This window comes from Heptranchias perlo, chromosome 27, assembly GCF_035084215.1.
Source record: "Heptranchias perlo isolate sHepPer1 chromosome 27, sHepPer1.hap1, whole genome shotgun sequence".
NCBI classification, from domain to species: Eukaryota; Metazoa; Chordata; class Chondrichthyes; order Hexanchiformes; family Hexanchidae; genus Heptranchias; species Heptranchias perlo.
Genome location: NC_090351.1, coordinates 36,456,689 through 36,470,691, shown reverse-complemented (window position 1 = coordinate 36,470,691; position 14,003 = coordinate 36,456,689). Strand labels below are relative to the sequence as shown.

General features: G+C 40.9%; 1 protein-coding gene across 1 annotated transcript in view; it reads right to left on the bottom strand.

Moving 5' to 3' along the window:
- The window catches only part of tmcc2 (transmembrane and coiled-coil domain family 2), a 200,572-nt gene that overhangs the window by 180,715 nt on the left and 5,854 nt on the right, over nt 1–14,003 (bottom strand). The window contains exon 2 of the mRNA XM_068007666.1: nt 10,910–11,437. Coding sequence (XP_067863767.1) covers nt 10,910–11,437 — 528 coding nt within the window. The remainder of the gene's footprint in view (nt 1–10,909; nt 11,438–14,003) is intronic.

Sequence of the window (14,003 nt, the reverse complement as noted above, 5' to 3'; positions counted from 1 at the left end):
AGCCAATCTCTTTCCCTCCCCCTTTTTTGCCATTCCAAAATAGAATAGACTCCACGACAGACAGGTTTCTGTTCCTGTTCTGTGATACAGTAGAAAAGTACCTCCACACATCAAGTCAAGTTAGAATACCACAATTTTTTTTTGTACAGGGTGCTATTCCGGCATTTGCATGAGGAGCAGTTTTAATGGAAAAAAATGGTCAATTTTTTACTTTCGTGCCATGACACCTTTACTCAAATGAAGCTCAAGAAGATTTTTTATTACAGTACTGCTGTCTGTGTATATTTCATTTAGTCAGTCACCAAGATGGATAAGAGCTGTAATATCTTACACACTGGATTAAATTTGCTGAACTATTAGATTAATGTATTAAAAAAGTCTGGATTGAATTTCAAATAATTATGATTTATCACAGTGCACATATTAATAGTTATAATTAAAGTTTTACTGTATTTTATGTTTGAACAGGGATCTGAAAGCTAATTGAAGTGTGAGATGCAGCCAATTGTTGCACTTAGCTATTCAATTTCTGGTAGTGTACAAATCCATTCAAAACTATCTCAGCATACTGCTGTATATTCTTTGGAAATTCAGACTTCAACTACATCTGAAATCCCACTCTACCAGTCAGACCTTTTGATTTATAATCTATTATTTTATTGCTTCAGTGGTCTAACAAAAATGGAAATCATAGCTTTTGTTAAAGACATCATTAGCTCAGCAACAGTAAGCTACTATTGTTTTTTTCTCTCTAAAGTGCATCCCAGGCCACAAGAGTGGATAGGCAACAAACCTGTTCCAGGCCTCTGCCAATGCTGCTTAATAACCATAATTGTGTACATACTGTACAAGAGTGAACCTCCCTCAAGACATTTGATCAGCACCTAGGAAACAACAGTGTCACCAGAAAAAGGGGTGGGGAATCTTGCTCCCAATTACTATCCAATAACTGCTGTTGGAAAGTTGGTGTATGAATAGCAGGTGAGTGTGCTTACCTAGGATACCCTCAGCAGTCAAATAGTCAGGGCTGACAGGAGACACCAGGAGACTACTAGTGTTCGCTAAACAATACTACAGGAAGAGTCAAAGTCTTTAGGAGGGAGAGGGGAAAAATTGGAATACAACAGAACTAAGTAAAATACTTGCTGGGGTCAAAAAAAACTAGCACGGTTATTTTTATTCCATTATCTCATTTGTAGAACAAAGTGAAGAATCATGTTGCCTCAATTGGTACAGTATGCACAGCATTACATTGCATAATTCACTTCCCGCCGCTGCAGTCAGTTCCCGTGACCCAGCAGTAAATTACTAATTAAGAGCCAGGCTCACATGCAGGCTGTTATAACACAGTTACACTGCCTGAAGTGAAAATGGTTATTTTTCCAGCCCAAGTAAAAAGCATCAGTTACATGTCCCTCCATTAATGGCATCACAAGTCTGCAAATGTTGAGGGGAGAAAAAGACAAGACGACAACCAAATAACAATTGGCAGCACAGAAAAGCATTCCTGCTAACCTTCCTCCTGAACAGTATTGGTACACAGCCAAGACACTGCCAAAAAGAGTCAAGTTTTAAGCTGCTTTTACATGGCATTAATGCAGAACTTGTGCAATCAGTTCCTAAAGCATGGGTCTTGTGCAGCTTTTACAAGCCAAATGTAAAACTGTCAGGGCTCACCAACACTGGTTGCTGGGCAGACTGGTTTGCCATTTTTGCTAGGCAAGTCCCAGCAGTTTTACATTCAGTATGCAGCCAACACTACACTTCGGGAACCAGCAGCAGCAGTGTGGATCTCTTGCAATGTAAAAGCAGCTTTATTGGTTTACAGACCAATATGTCCCAAGTTCAATTCCTGGCCTCTGATTCCATCCCCCTCTCTGGACGTTATCTCTGGCAAAACCCGATAGTTGGCATCCTACTTGCACCTCCATAACATCACCCACCTCCGCCACTCAGCCCATCTGTCGGTGAAATCCTCTTGCATGCCTTCGTCACCTCCAAGCTATTACTCCAATGATCTCATGTCTGGCCTCCTATTCTCCACCTTCCTCAATTTTTTAGATGAACTGCCCATATCCTATCCCATACCAAGTCCAGTTCACCCATCATCCTTATCCTCACCCACTCACATAGGCTCTTGGAGAGGGAATGAGCTAGAACATATTGATGGCCTTTCTCATCCTTATCTATCCCATGAAATGAAGCTTAGATGTCAGATCTTTCTTGAACAAAACCTTTAAATCATACTTCACCACTCGGTTATATTTGCACTATTCCCTTATTGCATTCTTGATTTTACACCCACTGTTCAGTACTATATTTAGTTGAACAAAAGAGCTGGGGAAAGATGGAACACAAATTCTCAGCCAATATTCTCTGAATCATCAATCAGGGCAGGCGACTAGCACTTCCCCCACAAAGAGCAAGTTGATTTGAGTGTGAGTAATTCTAATACACTCTCGAAAACCTTTTGGAGTTGGCTGCAGTGCTGCAGTGTCAGGTCACCAAACTAGGATTTTTACAAGATGAACAGCATGTAATCTGGGAGGGAACCTAAAGAAAACAACAAAGAAAACAAAAAATGCTAGCAGAAAATCAATTGGAACGGAATGGAAGAACTTAAAGTACAATGACAAAAAGGGTTTGTAGACAGTGTGGAACATAATCACGATACACCTCCGAACATTGGCCAATTAAATACACCACCCCACAAGTTCAATTCTTTGATTCAGAAATTACATTATCCACTTATTTGACTGAATAGAGTTTGCACGAATGGACTCAACAAGGATACGCTTCTAGCAAAGGGAGACAGCTCTGCACAAGCACAGTGCCCAGGCAATATTTATAAACATATAAATACAGGCAGCTGCTTCATCAAAGTAATTACTTTCTTTAAGATTCTGTAGGTATGACGCACTGGCATGCGTACCTCAGCAGGGAGCAAAGGACAGTGCAGTGAACTGAAGGACTCGATCTACATTAACATCTTTCAGTTGGTTAGCCTACTCTCACTCCCCTGGTAGCTTGTAAGTCCATATTGCTTGAATTAGATGCAGAGCTCTGTATGGCATCAACAGAAAACCCTACATGAGCTGCAACTGCCCAATTTGTTGGGCCAGGTACAGAGAGATAAACCTGCTGTTTGCTGCTGAATTTGCTGCTTTATACAGGAATTCACTCTTCTGGAACATGGTGTGTCGCCAGGCCAGAACAATGTATAAAGGAACTTCATGAATCTTCCAGATAAAACATCTGGAAAATGAAAAGTAACAGTCTACAATTGTTGGAAGAATTCTGTCTTGCAAGAGTAAACTGCCTCAGATGGCATTCTTCATTTGAGAGCCCAAAGAGTGAATGTTGTCAGACTGTTCTAATTATAGGAGGCACACAGTCAAACCTGATCGTAGCTTTACCCAACTTTAACATATTCAAGCTGTACCAGCTAAGTTCAGGGCAGGACTCTCACCTCCCAGTCAGAGGTTTGTGGGTTCAACCCCACAGTGGAGTTGAGCACATAATGTAGGCTGCTGCTTCAGTGCACTACTGAGAGACACATTAAGCAGAGGCCCTATCTGCCTGTTCGGATGGTACTATTCAAAGAGGAGCAGGGAGGTTTCCTTGGTGTGCTGGCTTCAGAGCCAGATTAAGAAATCTTGGGGGCCCTCGGCACCCCAGCCCCCGATCTATTAAAATACAAACATAGTAAAATGCATGAAGTAATAGGCCTGTAAAATGTTTACATAATCCAGTAATAATAAAGCACATATCAAAACATACTATGCTTAAATGAAACATTTTGAAAGGCTTCCCTGGCAAGGACCCCATATTTGGCCCTTGGGCACAGACCCGGTTATCCCACGCGTTAATCTGCCCCTGCCAGGGCCTCATTTATCCCTCAACCAACACCACCAAAAACAGATTTAACTGCTCATTTATCTCATTTGCTGCTTGTGGAACTATGCTCGATGCAAACTGGCTGCCATTTTTACCTACATCTCAAAAAGTATTTCACTGGCTGTTAAGTGCTTTGATGATGTGAAAGGTGCTATATTCATATGCAAGTCAATGGATCTTGATCAGGAGCAAGAACATTTGTTTATTTTTCCTGTACCTCTCCTGGGGGTTGCTTCGGCCCACTGCACCATACTCTTGTGTAATTTCTATTGTTTTGGTCTCACCCCATTTATTTGATACCCAAGGGAAGTAAATAGCCCATAGAGTTGCAATACAGTTGGGTACCCTGAAGGCTCAGCAAGTTTGTCCTCAATCTATGCTGAGCTTGCTGATGTCAGCTGGGGCAGCAGTTGTGTCCCTCAGCATCCTCGGTGAGGGAAGGTTAAAATTGCCCCAGGTTCCTGCTCCCGATCACTGCCAAGTGTTCTTTTCTGGAAAGTGTAGCTCTGTGACCATCAAATGAGAACAGGATCGGCTCTGCTGGGACAGCCTCCACAATCAAAGAGCTGCCAACAGTCACTGTCTCAGCTCACAATAACAAGGGCTGTTAGCAGTCGTGGAACTGTACCCCAGCATGAGTCAGAGAAGGGAAGATATCGGCGGGGTGGGGGGAAAAGAGGAATTAAAAGCAGTATGTTACTCGGGCACCGAGTATCAACATAGCCATCTGCACTGGGGCACAAGTCAACACTGAAGGAGTAGCTTATGCACAAGATTTTATTATGTTTAGGTGAGATTTATTGAAGTGCAATGCCATCAAATTGTACCTGGACAGAAACAGTATACTTCATTTTTTTAAAATGGAAGGATTTTCGTTTTTACTTTCAGGCAATTTACATGAGATTATAAATCACTGTGACCCTGCAGCTCAGTTATTTTTATCTTGTATAAATAATTCTATGTTTCGTAGTTTCATCCTCTCTAGACAAGATGTGCCTCCAGAGCTATAATTTTATGTTATTTCACTGCTGTAGATATGTCTAGACATGGTGGAGGTGTTACTTTAACAGGGCCTTTTCAGATGCTGTGGGCACAGGTATACCAAAAGATCCTGCTGCCTGCATGCATTGTTTCTGCAGCAAAATACTACCACAGATTCAGGAATTCCATTTGTTCAGCAGCTTAAACACTGGTCATTGAAACTCTTCTCACAAAAGATTGTCTTGATCAAATAAAAGGACAGCCAACATCACTGGTCAACATTAATCCCACCATCAATACTACACAACTTGACAAGACAATGTATTTTAAAATAGATGATGTACGTACCACAGAAGAACATACATTATTAATAAGGGATTAGCCTTGCATGGACAGTGTTATCACTAGGATTTCAAAAAGCATAATAATCGGCATGTGAAATGTACAGCACCACAAGTACAGATTTGATTCTCCCAAATTTTATTTTTCAGAGTATTTTGAGCTATGTAGTATTAGGGCTAAGTAGTGGCCGTAGTGGTGGGAGCAATTGATGGTGATGAATTAATGCATGAAGTGCGCTGATGCAAGTGCAATTTTTCCCTTAATGTATTGATATTAAGACACTAAATACAATAACGCTATATTAAGCTTTGGGACAGACTCAATCAGCTTGCAGATCACTCAAGCGTACCGAGGCAAGAATCTTTTTCCCAATTCTGTAATTATTTTCTCCCCTTCACTTAATTGAGAGGGGAAGGGGCCAATATTTTCTCTGGCATCTACCTAAACCATTATTCAATTGTCTTTAGGAGGTGGACTCTTCCTTTGCTTCTTGGAAGTGTGCAGTATCCTTCAGTGCAAAGAGGGTTACGTCTAAATGTGTACATCACGTGCAGTGTTATAATGCTGTACTTCTGGGTTTCTAACATTACAAACGTCCAGTGAGCAAAGTACCATAAAATTCACCGCAGTTTCATGTTTCTATGCTGTACAAATGTATAAAAAAGAGGTTTACACCCGGTTACAATTTATTTTCTTTCTTTTAAACTAAAACCAGATATAAAAATGGAGAAGTGACTTACAATTCAGATGCAATTTATCCTCATTTTATTGTAGATCCCTCCCCTGGTAGAAGAATACAGTTTTTCATTTACTCAACATGCCTACAGCTTTTTAAAAAAACACACTAATATTTTCTGAAAGACTTGACATTTTAAAATAACAAGATGTTGGATCTTGTGATTTTTTTGCCCCAGCAAGTGCAATACTGACTCCAATCCGAATTCCATTCACTGGTTTCATAAAATTATGGTGTCCCACTCCTCCCCCTGCCCGCCCCCCCACCAAACCAATTGGTGTTTCGCTGAAAAGAGTACAGAACCAGATTTTCCATTTATACTACTGACCTGGAAATGTAAATTCTGTGACTCAATGCTGCAGGATTTGTTAGGAGTCACTCGAGTCAAAGTGAGATGCACCAGTGATTTCAGTTAAATCACAGGCTCTTTGACCCAACACATTGATACCCCATTTACATTATGGAACTACTTCCAGTACAACCAGCTCCCGTTTGTACAGAATTCACCCCATCTAAATTATGGGGTGGATTTGGCAACCATGGAGCAGCCACAATGTTCTCTGCTGTTGAGGAAGGCCCATACAGACAATACAATTTTCCAGTCTTACAGACACAATAGGTCAGCCCACATATGGCCAGAATCAAACAGCAGTGAAAGCCAGCAGTTTATTTTGAAGTTGCCAGCAGCTCATCTTCAGAAGCGACAGCAGAGCCACCTCTAAAGATGGGTCTCAGTGGCTCTGCAGTCACTTACTCTGCCTCATTTGTATTGCCGACAGAGGAAGCACCGTAATACAAGCTGCTTATATATTGACATTTTTAAGAGGGGTGTACCACCAGCGCCTCATGAGCTCATGGTTTTACACAGCTGGCAGCAGCCCTAGAGTAAACCTACTGGATTCACTAAGGCCACCTCCAGGAAAGACTGTTTTTTGTAGATCACTGCCAGCCTTAGTGAATCAGGCAAGACCCACACATCAGCAGTCATTGGCACTAACATCTCACTAAGCCCAATACAAATGCACACAAACATGGTGTTAACACAGGAATACAAACAGAAGGCGTAAACTCCTGTAATTATTAGCACCATTTGAAAAGCCACTCCATCCAAAGCAGATCCAAAATGCTCAAATTACTTAAGTAAAAACATGCCTTACATAATATCCTAGATGGATAAAGTTGATAACGAACATTTCTCAGTCAACTAAATTTAATAGAGTTGATAAATATGAAAAATCAATATTTCTGTGCACAATATTTATATCGATTTGTGCACACTCACATGCTAGTGATATTTTGAATAATTTTGCATGGTCAAAAAATTACCTCTAGAATGATCAATAAATTTCATCTAGCTCTAAAATTTCAGGTATCTATCACAATTTCAGCAACAATACAAACCTAAGGATAATGCCTACCACAAACAAAATCAGCTGATTAGTTTATTAGTATTGTGCCTGATTTCCAAGATTTGTCAATGCCAACCAAGTAAAAGCAAGCAGTGGCTTTTAATTAACAAATTCTATTATCTAGTTTACCGTATCAGTCAAGAGATTCACAAACAATTAAGTGGTGAATAAATCACCATATCTCATCGTACTGTGTAAGAAGAAAGTCAGTAGTTGAAAGTAGCCAAACATACAACCAAATGTTGACATTAAAATGTATTTTCCCCAGAGGTTGAAGTTCGAAGTGCAATATGCTCTAGCTAATTTCCCCAGGCATCAGACTGCCACTTTGCCTCTCCTCAAAAGAAATATCCTGGCAGAAATGCCCACTACTCTCCCTTTTATCCTTATATAAACATGCTAACTTTCTGCTGTGTGCAAAGGTAACATTGATTTCCATGCAGGAACAGAATTGATGCAGAAATGCATGTTTACTACAAACTCCTGAACAATTCTCAAAGTGGGCAGATGCATAGTTAGTGCAGCAAGCTGATATACATGTTATTAAGGCCTTGAGAGTCATGGACAGTGGTGAAAATCATATTCCTTGCTGATTGTGTTGCAAATACCACTGTTTTTGCACTGCATATTAGTCATTGATACAAGGTCTTTATAGCAGCTACTGAGTTTACTGCCTTCTGAAAAATAAAGACCAAGAGGAGATAGGATTCAGGTTTTTAAAAGCCTGAGCAAAGGAATAAAAGTGGAAGTTTTTGAATTCAATCGGGCAATATGGACCATGAAGACAATAAATTAGGAGAAGATACTCAAAATGAAAATGGAGAAGGAACTACAGCAGCATCTGGGGTTGCCGCCCAGTATAGCAAATCCTATTGTGCACATTTTGTTTTCCAAAGGTTGGCAAGAAACCAGTTTCAAGAGGAGTAGAGCAACAAATAGTGTGAAACTTATTTTTTTGTCAGTGAGAGGAGGTCAGATTTTTTTTTAAAAAAACAAGGTGCCTGCTTAACAAAGACTTTAATGCCCACATTTATAAAAGCGGATTCAAGTTTTAGGCCCTAAGCTCTGGAATTCCCTCCCTAAACATCTCCATCTCTCTTTCTCTCCTTTAAGTCACTCCTTAAAACCTACCACCTTGGTCTTTTGCTCACCTGTCCTAACATTTCCTTATGTGGCTCGGTGTCAAATTTTGTTTCATAATCTGTGAAGGGCCTTGGGGCATTTTTACTACTTTAAAAGGTGTTATATAAATACGAATTGTTGTTATTTTATTTTTGAACCTATTCTTGATGAGCTTTACTATAAATGGATAGTTATGTTAAAACTTCCACTATAAAATCCAAATGTAAGACACTTACGTATGAATAAGTGTCCTGCTCAAACCATACGCACTGTGGTCAGTCTTCACCTCGAGTGCCTTGTCCATTTCTACTTAGCAAGAAACAAGGGAGATGTTCTAGTACCAGGGGCAGTTCGAGAACAGCCATAAGGCCGATACCAAGTATCAAAGGTTTGCGACATAAGGAAAGACTGGAGAAACTCAAGCCTTTCAGCCTCGAAAAGAAGAGCGGTGATCTTAACGAGGAACATAAGATAATAAACTTTATGGAAAACTGAAATTAGGAAAATTACTTCAAAATAAATTGCAAAAGTAGGACAAGGGGAAACTGGTTTTAACTAGTAAAAGGCAAATTTAAGTCTGATGTCAGGAAGTTCTTCTTCACACAAAAAGAGTGATTAACACACGAGATAGATTTCCAAGTAGCGCAGTGTAGGCAAAAACCCTGGAATTAGTTATAATATGCTGCAATGGGGAGACTGCAGGTTCTTTCTGAATGGATGAACTAGGCTGGGCAAAAATGCCCCTCCTCATCCATATTTCTCATGCTTACCCCATCATGGATGGGCCCTTGTTACTACAGGGTATAATATGGAGTTATAATGTTATATGGTGGCACAGTGGGTTCGCACACTGTCCTTTCATCACTGGAGTATTTTAATCCAACCATTCTAGGATGAACGTATCCTCTCTCTGATAGCTACAAATGATATGAAATGAGTTTTGGAAGTCCCAACCCAGTTCCTGGTGGGCAAGGTCCAAAGCAGAAAACTGTCCATAATTAGAAAGTTGCTTGAAAAAGAGGAATATTGAAGTGTATGGGATGTGAGCAGGACTGTCTAAACTCAACTATTCTAATGATCTCTTGGCTAGCCTCCCATCTTCCACCTTCCATAAACTTGAGCTCATCCAAAACTCTGCTGCCCGTATCCATACTCACGCCAAATTCTGTTCACCCATCACCCCTGTGCTCACTGACTGACGTTGGCTCCCGGTCCAGCAACATCTCAATTTGAAATTCTCACGTTGCTGTTCAAATCCCTCCATGGCCTCACTCCTGTAACCTCCTCCAGCCCTACAACCCTCCGAGAACTCTGCGATCCTACAATTCTGGCCTCTTGTGCATCCCCACTTCCTTCGCCCCACCATTGGCAGCCGTGCCTTCAGCCGTCTAAGCCCTAAGCTCTGGAATTCCCTCCCTAAACCTCTCTGTCCTCCTTTAAGACGCTCTTTAAAACCTACCTCTACCTCTCCCCTGTCTTAATGTCACCTTCTTTGGCTCTGTGTCAACTTGAGTCTGATTACGCTCCAGTGAAGTGCCATGGGATATTTTACTACTGTAAAAGGTGCTAAATAAATGCAAGTTGTTGCTATATAAATGCAAGTGAGATTAGACTAGGCAGACTTGATGCATCGAGTGACCTGTTTCTGTGCTGCAACATTCAATGATTCTAGCACGAAATCTCGCTGAGAGTCCACAAGGATTGGTGGTGGGAGAAAAGGAAAAATCTCTCAAATGGAATAATGGGTGCTTTTCCAAGGCTTGGTTCTGTGTCTAGCTCTGCTATATCTGACCAGGGAATGCTTGAAGCTAACGTTGGGTGACAAAAGTGAAAAGAAGTGTTTATTCTTCAGCACTTGTTACTCAACTTCATGAGTACAAAAGTGCAACAAAAAAGATATTGGAATGTTTTATAAAAAAAACTGTACACTGCATGATTTGTACATTGTACAATATGATGATCAAAACTGCCAATCTGTGAGGTTTTAGAAACTTTGCACAAGTAAGAATTAAGACACCACACATTTGTCGCAACAATTATAGTAGCCTGAACACAAGCTTTTCAAATTGCTCTGCACATTCCCAAGAAATCAGAAGCTAATCTTTAAGCAACTTGCAGACAAGAAAAATAACTTACTACAATCTGATTTTAAAAATCTTCCATAAAAAACACGACTCAAAATCAATTTCCATTTGTAACTCCTGTAAAATCTGTATATTTGTAAATTTTTATTGCAGTCTTTGGTAATCCCATTGTCCACCCCTTAGCTTTTTTCTGCCCTCATCCCAAACAGGATAAAGGCAGACTTCCACAACATTAACTGATCCTTCAAACAGTCAGGAGTGTACAGCTCAATTTGCCCGCTTCTCATAAGGCTTGCAGCTGCATTTTGTGATATTGTACATAGTAAGGGGTACTGTACCTTATCAGTGATCCGTTCTGACTCTTCCCCAGTTGGGTAGATAATGCTAATCTCTCCGGCAGTAAGTGATGTGTCTGTCGTGGAAGATGACCTGGGTCTGTACTGATGCTGCTGTAGGATTGCAGTTAGTGAACTGTCCTGAGGGGCCTTCCGCACAAGATGAGGACTGCCTTTCTGGGTTTCGGTTGGTCCACTCTTTGTCCTCCTGCTGCTGCTGCTGTGGAGGCTGGCTCCTCTCTTGACGGATGGCCGAGACCGGATCTGCTGTAACACTCTGTTGAAGGCTGTGGGACGAGCAGGAAGATCGTGAAGGGACATGGCATAGGACACACGGTGCATCTCGGGAGATCGTTCCTTTTCATCTGCAGAGTCGTGATCAGAGTGTCCATGGGGATGGTGGTGAAGTTGACAGGAATCTTGCATACTCTGATCGCGCTCCCGAGATCGCTTTCGGTGATGGAAAAGCTGCTTCAGACCATGTCCAAACATACCACCTGAACCACCTCCTTCAGATAGCTGCTGGATTTTCTTTAAAAAAAAGAATAAAATATTATTAGATCCTCTTCCCACCCACGGTGATTCGTTTTTCTTCCCGAGTCCCCATACACCACTCTTCGACAGGCGTCAGGGAGCAGTTCTGTTACCAGACATTTGCCGGTACTGATCTATTAACATTTGTTCATAAAAATAGATAAAATCAAACAAACAAATATACTCCAGTGACAATAGCAATCGTAATCTTTTTAGAATTCTGTTTCTGTCAACATATTGTTCTTTTTTCTCCCCAATTTTCTCCTGAACATGACAATTCATACTGGGACACTGGCAGCACAGCATGCAATTTGCCGTAACGTAACCTTTTAATTCAGGCTGTGTTGTCAGTGGGTAGGTGCTGAACAGAGGTACAGGCATTTCCCCACAGAAAAGGAAAGAAAACCAGAATGAATGCGAGTCATGGTAGAAGCCTGGGAACAATTCATGGTATGGGGCAAGGAAGAAAATACAAAAAGAACTTACAAATAAAAACTACCACACTATACCAAGGAGCACTTATCCACAGGGCTACTTTCTCATTTAAAAAGCAATATTCCAATGTGATCTTTTACCTTCTTCTGTTGAAGATACGTCACACTGGAGTCCAGTTCCACGACAGCCTCCTTCCAGCACCATGCTCAAGTGGCCCTTTTTTGTTTGTGAGCCTAGGCAGTGAGCATCATCAAACTATGCAACTATGGCACACTATAAAGTGACAGGGAGCATATCAACCAAGCCCAATCTTGTCCTCACCACAAGGCCGTACTCGCACACTTTCTAGCAGTAGTCACTGGATAATGATCAGAAGCAGGAACTCAGGCTGATTATTTTCCCCGCTCCCTAGCCTAAGGGCGCTGAGGCCAATTATATGCCTCATCTGCTGTCTTGGCTGAGATCCAGACTAACAGTCATTAAACTTATTTTTCCTCACAATGTAGATCACTAAAATATAATGTTAACATCTTTCTTATGCTTCCTAGCAGTTGTGAACTAATACCAGTAGGAGTGCTCCAACTGGACTACATTCACAACTGCATTACGTCAGCATGGGCGTGAAAGCATAATTGCTAACAAATATTACAGACATGATCAGATTACAGTCAATGTCTCATACCCAATTTGGGTAGAGGCAGAAATATATTTATGAATATTCATGCAGTGGAAATATGTGGTATTAGTTTCTTGTTTCTAAACTTTGGTTGGTTTTGAACTCAGAGGCCTTCATCAAAGCAGGCCTAGTCACAAATAAGTAGAGGCTACGTTTTGAGTAACCTCAGCTCATAGTCATTGACAGAGGAACTGGGTGTGTGCCACATTGGCAATTTCTGTTTATACAAACTGAAGATTATTTTGTTCAAAATAAAATAATTTACTCCCCCAATGTTACAGCTGGTAAATATGGTGCCTTATGTAGCACTCAGAGAGAAAGGTCTCAGGTCCAATCTCTGGTCTGTGCTGAATATGATTACAGCAGGTGAGGACACCACACTCGTGCCTTTAGGTTTGGGAGGAATGGTTGGGGGGCGGGGGGGGGGGGTACACGTACATGATCATTAAGATCCAAATTGGGCTCGGCTGTGATATCCCCCCATCTCCTCCTTCCCAGAACTGAACAGTCTGCCAACACCCAAATATCCAAAGTACTCGAGGGCTGTCTGCACCCAAAGAACCAAAGAAAAGCAAAGCACAGTCATCACCACCTTTTAGAGGCAGGGTAAAAGATACTAAAAGCACAGAGTCACAAAGCAATGATTAGGATTTAGCTGCCTGACTGATAGAGACAGATGCTTTTTTTAAATTGGAGTTTCATTGTTATATGAAACTGAAGTAGTCATATAGATGGGAATGAAAAGCAGTGGATTCATTTATTTCCTACCAGCATGACTTTCTTCTGCAAAACGCTCCCAGCCACGTATGACATAAGTAGACATTTTCCAAAAATTACCTTCTGCAATGAAGTCACTGGCACCACTAGTTTGGTACTTCACCGCTACATGCTTAGACTCCTTTCTTCTCTCACTCAAAATGTCCTTGACCAAGACCCTGCTTCTGCTCCATTTTTGCAATAATTGTACCTCAGTACTTCAGGAGGTACTGAAATGCACCCAATCTACTTTTGCAATATAGCAGTCTTTAAAAGTTGAATAAATAGATCCTGCCCATGCCACTCGGAATTCCTTTGTACATGTATTGTAGTATAAACAAGGTTACTCAACTGAATCCATCGTTTATATGATAATTTGACCTTTTGGTTTGTAAGATAACCAATGATGCCAACCTATGGTACGCCCTCAGTCTTCAGCCAATTCCCCTCTATAGTTTATTTTACTGTAAACTAGCAAGTCTTGCTGGCTACACAAAATTTAACTCATCCCAGAAGCCGGAAAAAGAGAGTATTTTTACGTTTTGCTCTTTACACACAAGTGTTAGAAATATCCCATCCCAGCAGCATCTCACTCACCAAGAGGAGGAAAAAAGAGAAATAAAGACAATCAATGACTAAATTAATTGGAACATGAAGTGGATTATGGATATCTAGTGGTACACTGCAACTTTCAGT